The sequence below is a fragment of the Cololabis saira genome, chromosome 16 (genome assembly GCF_033807715.1).
Source record: "Cololabis saira isolate AMF1-May2022 chromosome 16, fColSai1.1, whole genome shotgun sequence".
In the NCBI taxonomy this organism is placed as follows: domain Eukaryota; kingdom Metazoa; phylum Chordata; class Actinopteri; order Beloniformes; family Belonidae; genus Cololabis; species Cololabis saira.
Genome location: NC_084602.1, coordinates 1,863,681 through 1,881,384, shown reverse-complemented (window position 1 = coordinate 1,881,384; position 17,704 = coordinate 1,863,681). Strand labels below are relative to the sequence as shown.

The 17,704-nt window shown below is 43.4% G+C and overlaps 1 protein-coding gene across 2 annotated transcripts in view; it reads left to right on the top strand.

Annotated features, from left to right (window-relative positions):
• The window catches only part of LOC133462256 (neuronal PAS domain-containing protein 3), a 331,973-nt gene that overhangs the window by 267,961 nt on the left and 46,308 nt on the right, over positions 1-17,704 (top strand). For both annotated transcript variants that reach the window (XR_009784244.1, XM_061743401.1), the window contains exon 7: positions 6,679-6,797. Coding sequence is in view for 1 of the 2 variants with exons in the window: in XM_061743401.1 (XP_061599385.1) it covers positions 6,679-6,797 (119 nt within the window). In the remaining variant the exon portion in view is untranslated. The remainder of the gene's footprint in view (positions 1-6,678; positions 6,798-17,704) is intronic.

The window sequence follows — 17,704 nt, the reverse complement described above, 5'->3', positions numbered from 1 at the left end:
CGGCGGGCGTGGGAAATGTGGCGTACGGAAGACTGCTTGTGGTCGGGTGCCTGAGTCCTCGTGATCGAGGCTCAGCCCGTGGACGGTGTGCAAGACAAAATCACATACCATTGATCCACTGTCTGCTGTGTGCGGGGAGTTTGGGGGAGAGGAGGAGTGGAGGATGGGGGGGGGGGGGGGGGGGGGGGGGGTTGGGAGGAGGAGCGGGGCAATGATTGACAGGAAAGGGGGAAAAGGACGCGTTTTTCACAGGCAAAAAACACTGTCATAAAAGAAGCCAGGCATGGAGTACTGGAGTGAAGTTTTTCTTGTTACACCCTTTTAGACACATTTGAGGGATATTGGCCAAGACTTTTAATAGTGTTAAAAGCATGTTAAAAATTATGTCACAATACCTTTAACTGCTTCCTTTTGTATCAAGAAAAGTACAATAGCTTTTGGTATATATTTAGGTGTTTCAAGAAACGTAAACGTAAAACCATGGCCTCGGTTTTGGAGGTGCTGATTCTCATCCCTGCCGCGTTGCACTCGGCCTCAAACCGCCCCAGCACATGCTGAAGGTCCCGGTCCGATGAAGCCAACAGGACAACATCATCTGCAAAAAGCAGAGACGAAATGCTGTGGTTCCAAAACCGGATCCCCTCCGGCCCCTGGCTGCGCCTAGAAATCCTGTCCATAAAAATTATGAACAGGACCGGTGACAAAGGGCAGCCCTGCCGGAGTCCAACATGCACCGGGAACAAGTCTGACTTACTGTCGGCAATGCGAACCAAACTCCTGCTCCGATATTACAGAGACCGGACAGCCCTTAATAGAGGGCGCCGGACTCCATACTCACTGACCCCCCACAGAATAGCACGAGGGACACGGTCAAATGCCTTCTCCAGATCCACAAAGCACATGTAGACTGGTTGAGCAAATTCCCATGAACCCTCGGGCACCCTGCGTTTGACATATTGCAACGAGTGTTTACAGAATCTTTGTCAAAATAGGTCAGATTTCTGTCAATAACTTTGCTAGGTATATTTTTCTGTTTGAATAGCTGTAAAGTTTTTAGAACACTAATATACTGGGGTGTCTGTTTTGTTCTTGACCCAAGTACGTACTCTACTGGATCAATGACTTCCAAACTGTCCTTGTAATACTTGGTAGTTTTATGAGTAGTAGCTGGCGGACCCCCCTTTGCTATAGCTTTTAACAAAGGATTACATGAAAAATGCATTGGTTAGATCTTTAATCAATGGTCCACACAAACAATGTGATTCCTAAAAGTTTCTAGAAAATCTTCATTTGATTTGGGCAGAGATGCAGATCCTATCAAATAATTAAGTTCAGCAAGCAGTTCACGTATTGCTGTGAGAAGAACATGGAAATAGTTTTAATGTTTTAGTAGAAGAGATCCTAGTTTCATTTCTGTGGTCAAAATGACCTGTAGTGTGGATGGAATCTGTTATTGCAGTTATCCCACAGCCTTTACTACACAGTCATATCTGTTGTTCATTGTCCATTCAGTTAAACACTACAGTATGTGACCATATAAATCATGCGCGTGGATATTGACACATTTTACTCATGCATTACTCATGTTCGTTATCTATAGTTATCCATTCTCGGGGTGGAACGATTCATAATATCGGTTCATATCACATATTTGTGGTCACCGATTTTGGTATACATTTTGTTACATGGCAGAAATAAAGTCCTACATCAGCATAAGATATAAATTCACCTCCATCCTGAACAGTGGCGGCTTGTCAATAGGGGGCGCTAGGGCGCCGCCCCCGTAAAAAATTACAGGGAAAAAAAATATATAGACACAGTACACATAAATTAGGTAATAAAAAGTAATTATCACATCTGTGCACTCGTAAAATGTGTCTGACTTAATTTTTCAAGCCTTCCCATCCCATACTGGGTTTATTCAGAGTTGTTTTTTGTGCAGACTGAAGTACATAGGTTTCAATGGCCAAATGCGTGTGTATTGTATGTTCTTAAACTTTTCTTCCATGTGACTTCATGCTGGTCTCTAATTGGTAGATCAAAGCCTCTCCTCTGGGCGCAGCTCACTGCGCCCGTGGCCAATCAGCGTGTTTTCTGTCATTCTTCATCCAATCTGATTGATTCATGAGCTGTCAATCAAAGTCACACCCCTGACAGTGTAGACGTGACTGTTTCTGTCACTCACTACAAACGGAGTCACAGCCATAGACATGTCTCCTCCTGCTTCCATGAAGCTGCTGTGATACGTCAACGTCGCCGCCATATTGGATGTTGCAAGACTGTGCTGGAAACTAATACAAGTAAATTGACTTATTTTCATAAAGTGCCTTTCTACAAAGAAATGTACGTTTTACGTCTCATTTATTCATTCACACACGCACTAATATACTTGGGAAACAGTTAGGCACCAAATATAATATATTTAATTTTCTCAGATGGCAAAAATAATAACTTTATTGATCCCACATAGGAGTAATTCATCTTAATTCAGCTATAGAGAGCAAGGTAGTGCCGAAAAACAATATATACCCCCCCCTGACAAAAATAAGAAAAATAGAGAAACATATTTTCTCATCAACAAAACAAATTTAAAATTTTTCAAATAATAAAACAACATACTTGAACCATTCTGTCAATGTCTCTCTGAAAAATGGTTCAAATATGTTATTTTGTTACTTGAAAAATGTTAAATATGTTTATGTAAAACATGCTACATGTATATGTAGTATATGTATACTGTATGTAGTATATGTAGTGAAATGTAATAAAAATGTATGTTCAAGTAGAGTTTATAGTTGTGTTGTAATCCCCACTCGCCAGTGCGCCCCCCCAAAAAATTTTATCACCAGCCACCACTGATCCTGAATAATTAATCACTTACAGTTTTACAGAAATCAATTATGTCTTGTAATCATAAAAAACCTAATATTAAATTGTAATAAGTGCTTTTGCAATAAACTGAAATTATAAGAATATCTGTGGCGTATTTGTTATGGCTTCAACCTGTCCGACTTTTCAATAAAAGGTTGAAAACTGTACTGTGTGGCTACATGACAGCAGTGACTTGTGACGAGATTCCCAGGGAGTTACTGGTGACATACTATATTTTTTATATTATACTATATTTTGTTAGTGTGTTAGTGTATATTAACTGGTTCTTTGTAGTTTTTACCTTTTGGAAGGCTACGTCATGTGGAGAACAAAAAAAAAAGGACGTGGAGAGATGGAGTTGCGCGACTCCCGCCGATCGTTGGAGCAGCTAAACGCTCTGCTGCTGCGGCTAACGGTCACAAACCGCATAGCTAACGGTCACAAACCGCATAGCTAAGGGTCACGAACCGCACGGTTCATGCGCTCACAGGACTCAACTGTTGAGATATTTTTCTTTAAAACCTTCCATCCTTAATCAATGTCAGATTCCTGTTTCAGCACAGATACGAATGGAAACTTTTTCCTTTTTGCGCAGAATAATATTTAACATCACGGTGCTAATTCGTCATGCATCACGATGGCTAGCTAGCACCTTGAAATGAGATTACACCTCAGTCTCCACCTCAACATAACTGATAGAAAACACTGTAATACTGATTGTTCTATGAGCTAATGGCATTGAGAAGGACATTACTAACTGCTATCTTGGAGATGGCAGCGGATTTGAGCTACTTCCATCAGTCACTAAAAGAAGGATGGCGGGAGTCAGGGAATCTCGCGTGACTTTGAATGAGAGGATGTACGTGGTGTAAACTGTATGTTTCAACTTTTCAATCGATTTTTCTTTCTCCTTTTTTGTATCTAGTGACTCTTCAATTTATTATATTTTCCTTTCCCCAGGGTTCATTCTTACTTTTCCAGCTCCCTTCGTTTTTCAGTGTGTAATGTTTAACTTTTTATGTGTTCCCTTTTCTTGATTTTACTATCTTCTTTTCTACAATTTTTCATCCTTCCATTAAAACTTGTAAAACTTATTTGTAGGTCTCTCTTCCTAAAATCTGTCTTCTTTCATTACACCGTTCGATTGATTACCCCCCCACCAAATCCTCATCTCGGTTGTCTTTTCTTTTATCTTTACTTGTCTTTGTCTTTACTATTTTGTTTTTCCGATATTCAGACTTTTGTTTCTCTTCTCTCATTATTTTTTCTCTTTATTTATACCACCCACTTTTTCTCCTTCCTCGTCCGATCAGAAGCCCCTATCTTTTCAAGGACATTTACACTATAAAAGGGTGAATTTGCATGTTAATTAACTCCTTTATTTAGATAAGACATTGTCAGCATGCCACAGTACTCATCATATCCCCATATCCACCAGAGACCTGATGGGGATGTAAGCTTGTCCGTACATGCGTGAAAAGAATGGAGCAAAGCTAAAGGAACCGGCCAAATGGTGTTCTCAACCTTAGCACGGATAGATATCCATCCATACATCCATCCATTATTTTTACCTTCTCTAAATTCTCAATACATTTTTTTCCAATTGTACTTACTGTTACTTCATGACCTTGATTGTAGCAAAGAAACAGGATTTGTGTTATGAACTTCATGATACCCAAAACTTTAAGGCTGACCATCCGGATGTACGGTAGGTTTTTTGTTTTGAAAACGTAACACATGCGTATATCATGGTCGAGACAATATTTATGGTCATTCACCGAAACTTTGTGAAAAAGAACTTGGAGCTGTGTTCCACCACATTTGCAGCAAATGACAGGAAAAGAGCTGCTAGTCACGTGGAAAACAAATTTGTGAAGGCCCAAGACACTTCGACCATGAGGAGCGGGGCGGCCTACTGTCGAAGACAAGCAGGGTAGAGGAAGAAAAGAAAAGCAAATTTTGCTGCTGCTCATTCCACAAATGCATGTTCCTTACAAATGTAGCGCCATTTAAAAGGGAAATAAACAAGCTTTCCAATGGTATAAGATGTATTACAAAGAAGCATCGTTACAACAAAGAAATACTCTACCAAAAATGAATTTCCTTACTTTGTGGTAAGTTTATATAGTCAGGTGGAAGTAAACATGTGGGTCAGACTGCAGGTCAGCATGCACCTCTGGAAGAAACTTTGGATTGAGCTGTAGGCAGAAAAGAGAAGAAGAGAAGTGGGGTGAGAAGGAGGGGTGAGGGGCAGGATCGTGTTGTTGTCCCCCTAAAGCGTAGGCCTATAGTGGCATATCTAGGATGAGGCTCTGTTTCAGACCAGCTGCTCTAGTCTGGTCCTGTAGCTGCAGCTATGAATACTGGCCCTAACACACTAGAGATTACACTAACTAGAGGTTTACTTAACACTAACTATAGGCTTTACTAAACAGAAAGGTTTAGTTTTTTTTTTTTTTTTTTAGTTTTTAGTTTAGTTTTGCTTGCATTACGGAGCACAAGTCTTTTCCTGACCCTGCACCCCAACCTGGGACTTGCTGATTGGGCCGGAGCTTCGGGAGCTGTGTGCTGGCCTGCGGTCCCCACCCCCGGTCATCCCGTTGCTGCTTCCACCTGCCTGCTGTGCTGTTGCCGTCCCTGACCCACCAGTGTGGCCCTCGGCAGGAGGGTCCCCCCTGATGAGCCTGGTCCTGCTCAAGGTTTCTTCCCTCCTAAAGGGGAGTTTTTCCTTGCCACTGTTTGGCTTAAGGTTTTTCTCCCACTAGGGGAGTTTTTACCTGCCATTGTTTATGTAATAACTGCTCGGGGGTCATGTTCTGGGTATGGGTCTCTGTAAAGCGTCTAGAGACAACTCTGTTGTATTAGACGCTATATAAATAAAATTGAATTGAATTGAATTGAAAAATTTAGTTTTAAAGGTGGAGGTGGTGTCAGCCTCCTTAACCCAGATTGGAAGTTGGTTCCATGGTAATGCCCGCCCGCCCTCCAAATCTACATTTGGATACTCTAGGAACTACGAGTAAACCTGAACTCCGAGAACGGAGAGCTCTGCCAGGAACATAAGGCACTATCAGGTCTTGCAAATATCACAGAGCTAGGCCGTTGTGGGTTTTATAGGCAAGTAATAAAATGAATCAGCAAGAGAGACGTGGTCTCTCTTGCTGATTCCTGTCAGCAATCGCGCTGCTGCATTTTGGATCAGCTGGAGGATATTCATAGAATTACTTGGACATCCTGCTAATAACACAATACATTAATCTAGTCTAGAGGATACAAACGTGTGAACATTATGGAGATAGAAAAACGCTGTTTTACAAACCTGATTAATATGCTGTTTAAATCTGTTTTATCTGAATTTTAAAGCAAAGGGTTTGCGGACATCCAGGCCTTAATGTCCTTAACACATTCCTGAAGTCTGGCTAACTGAACCTAAAAGAAGAGCAGGGGTGAGAAGAAGGGTGAAGGGTCTCCTGAACCCTGTGGGACACCGTAGCAGACCCTGCTCTGTGCAGAAGACTCTTGATCAATATGAACGAAGTGGAATCTGTCAGATAGATATGATTTAAACCAGCCTAGTGCCGTCCCTTTAATCCTTAAATTCTAATGGCTGCTGCTTCATCATGTAAACACATTTAAGGCGATCTTCCCACGAATACAGAAATAGAGGTCTTTCATTAAACAATCCTCATTGTGGAAGAGCAAACGTGTATTCACATTTACAGTACAGTATATGACCAGATTTGTTCTTTTTTTTAACTAGTAAATGACACCTCTTTTCTTTGTGTTGTCCTTTTTTGTTCTCAACAGTGGAGTCTAGCAATCCCAGTCTTCTGGATCCTGATAAAATTCTGGAGCGAGCCTTCTTCATCCGGATGAAATCTACACTCACAAAGAGAGGCGTGCACATCAAGTCCTCAGGATATAAAGTGAGATTAAAACCTCAAAAATGAAGCTTAATTAAAAAAAAAAAAAAAAAAAAAAAACATTTTATTGAACAAGTTGAGGCTGTGAGACCAAACCCCAACACACAAAAATATTTCATTTAATGTGAGCAAAAACATACGTTTTGTCTTGTCAGCAGTTGTTGAAATATTATTTGCCTATACGAGGAAGAAAATAAAATTCATACATAATATTTTATATGAAGTAATAACAAGACACTCATGAATCTTGACTTGATATTTGAGGATGCCTAATTTGTGATGTCACTTCCTTTTTGTTTATTACTACACGATGTACTGTGTTGATGAAGTAATCATGACAGCCTTTTAACTCAAGAAATCTTTAATGTGACTGTAATCAGTGATTTCCACCATTGTTTATTTGGACGTCAAAAGTAATAGTATGAGTGGACATAAAGTATGTGTATGGTGTCCCAGTGGGATAAGGATCTATAATTATACTACTAATTACTAACTAATTATATTTCTTAGAAAAACAAATATACTTTTTCAAAACAATTAAAGAAAAAACAACATCTAAGTAAAATATTGTGAAGGTGTGAGTAAAAGGAATGGAGCCTGAAGTCATGTGATAAAAACTGGCATGGCTCTGATCTTTCAGAGGCACTGCAGTTAAACATTAAGCAAAATGCTTCCTTTAACCACAAGGTGGTGCCATGTATAAGAGCAAAGAAAAGACAGAGAAACATGATTTTGGTCCCATCATGTCCTGTATTTACTCTTTGTTTCATCAGATCAGGTTGGAAGCTTTACCATCAGATTGGACAACACGTTAGAACACTTTTTTCATTCATGGCGAGACATTGAACTTTGCCGCAGTCTCACGACAACTCCCTCCACATTGGTTGTGCAGGTTTGAGGCATATCAGCTCATCCCACCTGGAGCAGGGATGCATGTTGGAAAACAATAATAATTAAAGCTGCAAGCAGCGATGAACGGGCCCTCGCACCCTTGTGCACGTTCAGGCTGCAGTGGAAGCTTGTATGACTTGCATGTAGATTTTTCAGGCCTGGACATTTAGTGGATGAAACCACCCACGACTCTCTATATCAAACCATTCTACAGTTATGGCAGAAAGTAGGAACTTTCAGATATTGACCAATCAGATGAAGGGGCGGGGCTAATTTGCAGCAATTATGTTCAAGGACTCAAAACCATGTCCGATGACACCACCCACAAGTCTTTATGCCAAACCATTCAAAAGTTATTGCAGAAAATCGAAACTATCAAATATCGACCAATCAGAAGAAGGGGCGGGGCTAAATCAGACCAATGAAGGTCAAGTACTCAAAACTGAGTCAGATGACACCACCCACATGTCTTTATCACAAAAGTTATGGCAGAAAATAGGGACTATCAAATATCAACCAGTCAGAAGAAGGGGCGGAGCTAATTTGCACCAATTATGGTCAAGGACTAAATACCGAGTCCGATGACACCACCCACGAGTCTTTATGTCAAACCATTCAAAAGTTAAGGCAGAAAGTAGGAATGATCAAATTTGGACCAATCAGATGAAGGGGGGCACGCTTTTTGGCGTCTATCGTCGCCACGGTAATGCTTTTGACTGAGAAAAGTAATGTGCATCGTCGCAGGATGGAGACGCACATTTTGATGTATAACACACCTGGGTGTACGTTACGGTTCAGGCCGCATTAACGGCCGAAGAAATGGCATAAATTCCGCCAAAATTACACGATTAATTCAAAATAGCCGACTTCCTGTTCGGTTTCGGCCATGGCGCCAAGTGACTTTTCTTTAAGTTGCGCCATGATACAGGTGTGTACCGATTTTCGTGCATGTACGTCAAACCGTATCGTGGGGCTTGAGGCACAAAGTTTTCTAGGGGGCGCTGTTGAGCCATTAGGCCACACCCATTAATGCAAACCATTAAATATCAAATAAATAAATACCAGGCCTGGCTTGCGTGCAAAATTTGGTGGCTTTTGGGACACTTTTAGGGGGGCAAAAAGGCCCTCCTTTTGTCGGAAGAAAAACAAGGATAACAAAAAAAACAAAAACAAAAACTCCTACAGAAACAATAGCGCCTTCGCACTGTCAATGCGCGGGCCCTAAAAAAGTTTTAAGTTTAAGTTTAAAAAAGTTCACAGTTCACTGAAAAATTCAAAAAAATAAAATCAGGAATCATGTTGACATATACAGCTATATTTCTACCAAGTTTGGTGGCACTTACTGAAAAAACAGTTGTCATAACAAATATATGTTTAGTGTACAACATTTAAAAATGTCCCTGTTTGACCGATCTGACAGCTCACAGAAATGTATGAGGGCAATGGTGGACAGTCTTTGTGGTAAGATTGAAGTTGATCAGAGTATGGCAGACACGGGATTAGAGGTTAATATTTCTTTTTTTTTTTTTAAACATAGTAATGATCTTCATTCAGGGAATGTGATCCTTCAGCCTCCCCTCCCAGGGAAAAAGAGGTCATTTTTAATGAATTGTTTTCATATGTGCATGGCAAAATGATCCACTTCCTGTTTGGCAGTGAATGATGCAGGCACCGTTGGATGTCCATCCACCAAACTTCATATGTAAATATAGCATATAATGTGGCCAAAATCAGTTTCTTTAATCAGAAGGTGGCACTAGATTGTCATGTAGACTGGTTTCGGAATGGAAACCTCTTCACATTTAGAAGAAATGTGGTCATGCACGTGCAAGTTTGGACATTTTTTCCCTTCATGGCGAGTTATCAGAATTTGTCACTTCACCGTGGGCTGGTTCTGTGACAAAACTCAATTGTTTCACTGTTATATCTTCATCAACACCTTAAGAATGAATCTAAGCAGGTTTGAGATCTCTATGACTATGACGTTATACTGTACATTGAAACATCAAGCAAGCCACACATCTAAAGTCTCTGGGACAATGCATCCCAGAGTTAAAGCAGGTAGCTTTGAAATTTGCAGCAATACCATGAGCGGGTCCTAAGCCCTCACAGTTTAACGTGAGTAAAGGCTGAAGATGCCTAATATGAGGTTGATTCAATCTGAACTAACTCTTGATACGAGGGGTTAAAATTAGTGCTATCAGCTGGTAGTGCAGCCGTCTCACAGCAAGAAGGTCCTGGGTTCAATTCCCGCTGGGGACGCTGTGGAGGCTGAATGCGTGTTAAGTTCTCCCATGACTTCAGCACCCACACCCTGGGTGGAGTTGGAGAAAGGGCCTTTCTGTGTGGAGTTTGCATGTTCTCCCCGTGCTCCCTTGGGTAGTAATGTGAGCTACCCTCACAAAAACATGCAGCAGTCCTGGGCTATACATGCCCCCTCTGGCCAACCGGGGCGCCAGATGGGGGGGGGGGATCCGGCCGGAATAACGTGATCCTTTCACGCGCTACATCCGGCCGGAGAAGCCCCACCCTGTCTGGTGAAAAGAAGAAGCCTGCTCATTCCTCAGGTTAAAGAGGAGACTTGAGCTCAGTGTAGGGGAGCTACACCCAGTGTAGGGTTGGTAGAGGGAGCAATGCCCAGGACTGACTTAGGTAGGAGCACTGGGTGATAAAATGGGGAACAAATCGGGATAAAAATATTAGAAAAAAAAAAATTCTGTCAAGAGATTTAAAAAATTGAGCGATTAATTAATGATGTTCTGTAATTAATTAATCGAATTAATCGCTTTTTTATTCTCACTTAAAAATTGCTGAGAAAAGCCCTCAACTTGAGGTATTTTTCTTTTAAGTCATAACATTATTGTGGCAGATCAAAAGACTGATATATAACCACAAAAAAAGTGGCTTTATAAGTTTTTTTTATTTTTTTAGACTTGAAAAGATGCATTCCGAGCCATTTACATCCCCATTCGCCATCCTCTCTGTCGCCGACATGCGCATGCCCTTTTCGAGTCTAGTTTGGGGAAGAGCGTTGCTGTGGCTTGATAAATAGCAAACATCTTTGCTGCTAACGTTAGCTGTGGCTGCACTCGTGACCGGGTACTGCGTTTATGTAGGCTAAACTCGAGCTGCTTCGGGGTAAACAAATTCCTTTCCTCAAAGAACACATATAACTCCATTCACTGGACCGACAACTTTCACATGCTCCTCTATTTTCACTTCTCTTCTCCGCTACTCACTGTTCCTCCCCTTACGTGTCAATGGGAGTCTACCAGCGTAGCTAACCATGCCCAAACACAGTGACAGCCAATCAATGTCTGTTTTCTGCCCCAAACAACTCAAGCAAAAACACAGATTTCATAATAAAGGCAACTTGGAAATAGAAAAGTAAATTTAGAGATTAAAAAATAGATTAAGCGATCAAAAAACATAACATTTTAAATATGCCTGTAATTAGTTATTTGCAAATAACGCATTCATTTGACACCCCTAGTTAAAATCACAAAAATTAGGCCAAAATGACAAATTCAATTCAAAAAGTTGGACATCCTGTACATTTCAGAGCATGGGTCTTTGAGACCTTTTTGTGCGGTTTATCATTCTTAATAAACCTACATATTTTCATGCATGTAGGCAAAACCCATACGAGGAAATTCATTTTTTAAATTGTCGATACCTTGGTACATCATATGTCAAGCAAGATAATTAATTTCTGTACGTTAAGGTTATCACTATATACGTCTAAAGAGATATGCACTCTTTACTTTGTTAGACAGACATTTATTCATTTTTACTGTATCTCTATTCTTCCTGTGTTTCGTCTTCACCCTAGCCTGGTTATATGTATACTTACAGGTAAAAGTACACTTAATTTCTTGCCAGAACTACCACCATTCATTCGTATTTATGCTTCATGCATTTTGATTTGATCTGTGATGGCTGTGATGGCTGTGATGGCTGTCTGCTGCTGTGCACTATTAACAGTGCTGATGGCTCTAGCGAATTGTGAGCTAGCTACATTGTAATAATGTCCGGGGAGGGTAGAGAGCAACCAGTGATCCTTTGAGCTGTGTTGATCACCCGCTGCAGAGCTCTCCTATCTGCTGCTGTGCACTCAGTGTACCACACTGGTTCAGAATGCCAGGATGCTCTCCACGGTGGCTCTGTATAAGGACACAGGCAGTTTCTCATCCAGGCTGTTTCTCCTGAGCACCCTGAGGAAGTCGAGACATTGCTGAGCCTTTTTACCACTGACTTAATGTAAGCACACCAGGAGAGGTCATCCATGATGTGGACAACCAGGAATTTAAAATGGTGGACTCCTTCAACACAGTCCCCGTTGATGATCAGAGGGGCCAGTTCTGTGCTGCGTTTATGGAAGTCCAGGATGAGTTCTTTAGTTTTAGTGGTGTTCAGTGAGAAGTTGAACAGCACACTGACATGTTACCAACCCCATCTTTGTGCGCCGACTCGTCCCCACCTGAGATGAGTCCAACCACGGTGCTGTCGTCAGCAAATTTTATGATGGCGTTGGAGAGATGGGGTGGTGTGCAATTCTTTGTGTACGGAGAGTACAGCAGTGGACAGTACACATCATTCTGGGGAGCCTGGTTGAGTATGATGGTGGGAGCCCAGCCTGACAGTTTGTGGGCAGTCTGTCAGCAAGTCCTTAATCCATCTGCAGATGGAAGTGGAGAGCCCAAGGTGGGAAAGTATGTCTGTTAAGATTCCCGGGATTGTTGTGTTGAACGCTGAGCTGTAGTCCATTAAAAGCATTCTCACGTGTTCCACGTGGCTCAGTGCAGTCTGAAGAGCTATAGCAATGGCATCCTTTGTAGAGCAGTTTGCTCGATAGGCAAACTGGTGTGGGTACAGATTGGGGGGAAGTGAGTCTTTGATGTGGTTTGCTATGAGCTTTTAAAAATATTTTATGATCACAGGCGTAAGTGCAATAGGCCTGTGATTTTTTAAGCTGTCTATGGTTGACTTCTTGGGGACAGGGATTATGGTGGCAGATTACCCTACGCCGTACCCTACGCCGTAGGCTCTGCATCGATTTAACGCGGAACCAGCTGCTGCTCCCGAGCCGGCGGCTCTTCTCATCCCTGAAAACGTCGGAGCAAATTTCTTAACAGGCGTTATTTGGATAAACTGAGCCCAGGTTGGGGATCTTAACGGTTACTTTTACGCCTGAAAATAAATATTAAAACGTAATAAAGTGGCATATAAACAGCGCTACAGCGGAAATTAAAACAGCTTTAGCTTGCTTTTAGCTCCGGCTTCCTGATATGGTGTGACGTATGTGCAAACGTAACTACGCAGTCACTTACGTACCCGAACGTAAACCACGCAGTGACGTAGCAAGTGGTGTCCCAATCCCTAGGGAAGATTACAAAGCCCTACCCCTTGTGGCTTCATTTTGAGTGTGAAGTGGTAGTGGGTGAGGGAGTAGTGAGTGAGGGCTACTGGTAGTGAGTAGGGTGAACATTGGGATTGGCCCTTAGTGTGCTGCTGCTGGAGGGTGGTTGATGAGGTGTGACTGGACCTTGTCTTACAATCTCAAAACGGACAAGGACATAGTTCAGTTCTTCTGCCAGCAAGATCAGGGAAGGGGTGACTCTCTATGCATGTTTGATCTTGCAGTAAACATGGTCCAGAATTTTTTTTCCTCTGGTGGCACACTTCATGTACTGGATGAATTTGGGCAAAAACAGTCTTTAAGCATGCTTGGTTGAAATCACCGGAAACAATAAAAACACCATCTGGGTGGGCGAGCTGTAGTTTGTTAACGGTTGTACGCAGGAGGCTAAGGGCTGTGCTAACATTCGCATCTGGAGGGATGTAAACAGCCATCACAATGACTACTGTTATCTCCCTTGGTAGATAAAAGGTCTGCTTGAGACTACCAGAACCTCCAAATCAGAATAACAGTGTGTGTCAATGATCCTACTGTTACAGCATCAGTTGTTATGTACGGAAACACAGAGTTCCCCACCTCTGTTCTTACCCAAGTTGCTGTTCCTGTCCTGCCAGTGTGATGTGCGGCCCGTTAACTGGACTGCAGCGCCGGGGATGCAGCGGGTAAAGCCAGGTCTCCGTGATGAAGATGACGCTGCAGTTCCGGATGACACTGTTCGTGGCAAGTATGAGGTCCAAATCATCCATTTTGTGTCTGATGGATCTAGCGTTGGTAAGGAGCTCAGGAGTAGTTGTCTGTGTGGTTGTTTTCTTAGCCTAGCATCTAGGCCCAACCTGCATCCTCGTTTGTGCTTCCTTTCCCTCCGTCGTCTTGGTCGCGTGCTGGGCAGGCTCACCCTCCACGTAGTTCCCATTAGTCTTGCTATGAGTTTGGGAATATTGCGTGTGCGCTGAAATTCCGTGTTTCCATGTTCTGCTTAAGCTGGTTCGTAGCTGTGAGCAGGTACAAGAACCCTGATGAAGCAAGATGGCACCGGTTGGCGCCGGTCAAGTGGCAGCCAGTTGAACAGCTCCACGTTTATCATTACCTTTTAGCTTTTTAATCTAACGGAATGCCTTTTAACACCTACACGACGTTAGGTAGCGATTTCTTCTTCTTAACCTTCTCTTTCAAACTTTCTAACTCTAACCGGAGTGCTCAAGATGGGTCTGATAAGTAGAAGAGTGCGCGTGTATTCCAAAGAGGAGCTCATTGCTGTTCGGAGTCGAGCGGTGCTCCTCCAACAGGACTACCCAGAGAAATAAGTATACGCAGACGAAGGACGAGGGAGTGGAGTGGCTGTGAGAGCAAGCAGAGAAAGATAAGCCAAGAGGACATACCTGCCATTCGTCCTTATGGGGAACGTCAGATCGCTGGTCAACAAGTCAGACGAGCTCTCTGCCCTGATAAGGAGCAGGGGGGAATACGGGAGGTGTAGAATGCTATTCCTCACCGAATCCTGGCTGAATCCCGACATCCCAGACGGAGCGGTGGAGCAAGACAGATTCACCATGGTCCGAGCGGATAGGACCAGGAACACCGGTAAAAACAAATGAGGAGAGATAACCGTGTTCGTAAATACCAACTGGTGCAAACCCGGGACACATCACCGTCAAAAAGCTGCACTCCGGATATAGAACTGCTAGCGATAGGTTTGAGACCTGACTTCTGTCCGAGAGAGTTCTCACATGTTGTGGCAGTGACTGTTTACATTCCTCCGAGTGCGGCCTCTGTGCGTGCAAACGATGTTATTCACTCTTGCATCGCGGGGCTACAGACTGCGCACCCAGATGCATGTGTTATTGTGAATGGGGATTTTAATCACTTAAATGTGGGAAAGACGCTGACGGACTTTACCCAGTATGTCACATGTAAAACAAGGCAGGAAAAAATATTGTACAAATTCTATGCCAATGTGAAGGGAGCTTACACATCCACAGCTCTCCCGCCACTACGGGCATCAGACCACAACATGGTCTGGATGGAACCACCATACATCCCTATAATAAAGAGGCTGCCTGTCAGTGCAGTTAATAACTGTTTTAAAAAATTTTGAAGGCAGAATATCAAGACAGCATGTTGTGGGCTTTAATTTTAAAACCGTTTCCGTTAGGGTTGTGTAATCTAAGAGGCTAAAATGTCACAGATTGAATAGAGGTTGGGAGGCACAAGAGTTATCATTCTGGAGCTGGAGATGCACATTGCTTGTCTTATCTGTAATATTTGATATGTGAAAAAGGCAGCAAAGTCACTGCATGCCTTTTCAGACAGCAGTTCAGGGGGGATTGAGGCTGTGGGGTTTGTCAGTCTGTTTACCACAGAAAACAGTGTTGCGGGCATTATTACTGTTTCTATTGATAATCTCTGAAAAATACGATTGCCTTGCATTCTTCAGTTTCTGGTCATAGTTGCGAAGAGTCTCTTTATGAATGTTGTAATATACCTGGAGTTTGTTTTTGCACCATCTGCATTCTGCTTGTCTACATACCCTTCTCTGCGCTTTAACCAGTGTGACGTTTCTCCAGGGTGACTTTTTCCCCCCTGACAGAACTTTGGTCTTAATTGGGGCGATAGAATCAATAACAGTCATATAGTTGGAACTGAAACTCTTAACAAGGTCATCAACCAGAACTGAGGGAAGGGTTGGTGATGGCATAAAACCCTGGGTGAATAATGCACAGGTGTTATCATTTATGTAAAATGTTCTGATTACATCTGCTTCACCTCTCATAGGATTGGCAACGGTGGTCATTTTAAACAATACACAGCAGTGATCAGAAAGAGCAACATCATTCACCACAACCTCTGAGATATTAAGACCTTTGGAAATAATTAAATCTAATACGTGTCCGCTGTTATGTGTTGGATCTGTGACATGCTGGTAAAGCCCAAAATTATCCAGAATATTTAAAACTTTCTTAGCACACCCATCTTTAGGATTATCAACATGAATGTTAAAATCACCCACTAAAACAACACAATCAAAATCCATGCACATAAATGACAGTAGTTTGGCAAAATCATCAAAAAACCTTGCATCATATATGGGGGGTCTGTAGATGGTCACTAAGATTGCTCGACAGGGGGATTTTAACTGAATGGCAACCTATTAAAAGGAGTCAAATTGACCATAAGACATTTTCTTGCATTGGAAGCTGTTCTTGAACAGAGTGGCAACTCTGCCTCCTCTCTTATGTATTCTTACTTTACTATAGAAACAAACAATTCTGGGGTATCTCTTGTTGGGGCTTGGTAAGACTCCCCTGGTTGGGCTGTAGGGGATTGGTGAGACTCCCCTGGTTGGGCTTTTGGGGCCTGGTGAGACTCCACTCGTTGGGCTGTTGGGGCTGGTGGAGACTCCACCTGTCTGGGTGAGGATGAGGATGATGACCCTGCAGTTTCTCTCTGACTCTGCTGTCCTCCATGGTCAGTTCTTATTTCGGCGTCCTCACCAGAGCGCCGTCTTATCGGCTGTTTTGGAACATCATGCCTCTTGTTCTTGACAGGGGCTGCTTGTTTGTGGTGCAAATGATAAAAAATGTTGCTGCTTAGCAACTGTCCTCCTGGCTTGTTCAGACGAGAGCCACCCGCCTTAAAGAGATGTCTGCAACCCCAAAAGATGTTGAAATTGTCAGGGCGGCTGGGTGTCGGTTCTGAGGAAGTGTAGTCCTAAAAGGCACATGGAACACACCACTCGCTTCACGTCTCTAACCGTTTTTCCCCACTCAGCGACACACCCACTGAGAAACCGACCTTGGTAATTGGCGATAGTGAGGCATGTGAGGCCGAATCCCACGACCATAGTTAGGTGCATCCCAAGGGCCAGAGCAGGCGACATCGAAGCAAATTTGAAGTTGCTGGCAGTAATCATAAAGTTGTGGGTGAGGGGTGACATCCGCTGCTAGTCCGTGACGCGAAAAAACACATGGAAACGCACAACGAGCACACGAGCCCTGGAAATCTGCAAGAAAAAAACAAACAGACACAAGCAGCAACTGTGTGTGTGTGTGTGTGTGTGTGTGTGTGTGTGTGTGTGTGTGTGTGTGTGTGTGTGTGTGTGTGTGTGTGTGTGTGTGTGTGTGTGTGTGTGTGTGTGTGTGTGCGTGTAACAGTCAAAACAACGCTCCACCTGAACTGTAACTGTGGTGGAGAAGAGAGGGCGCAAACCCGCCGCCCGAGAGACCAGAAGCCGACAAGGAAGAGCCCGGAACCCAGGCCACCAGCAACCCCACAAAGGGCGAAAAGAGGGCGGGAGGAAACCCACGGCCAGCGAGGCCCACCCCCTCCCAGCGGCGACCGAGGGAACCCCCGGGTGGGGCTCCCATGACCACGGGAGGAAGCAGCCAGGAAACCCACAGTGATGGACCGGGACCCAGGCGAGCACCAACCACCCGGCATGGGCCGATCATGCGGCCAGGAGGCCAACGACCCCCACCCGGCGAAAGGCCAGCCTGCCCGGAGAGACGGGGCCACCCCGACCGTCCACGCAGGCAGGCGCACCCGCTCCTACGAAAGCGGCCCCGCAGAACCAAAGGAGCACGGGCAGCGGGCGCTCTGTTTA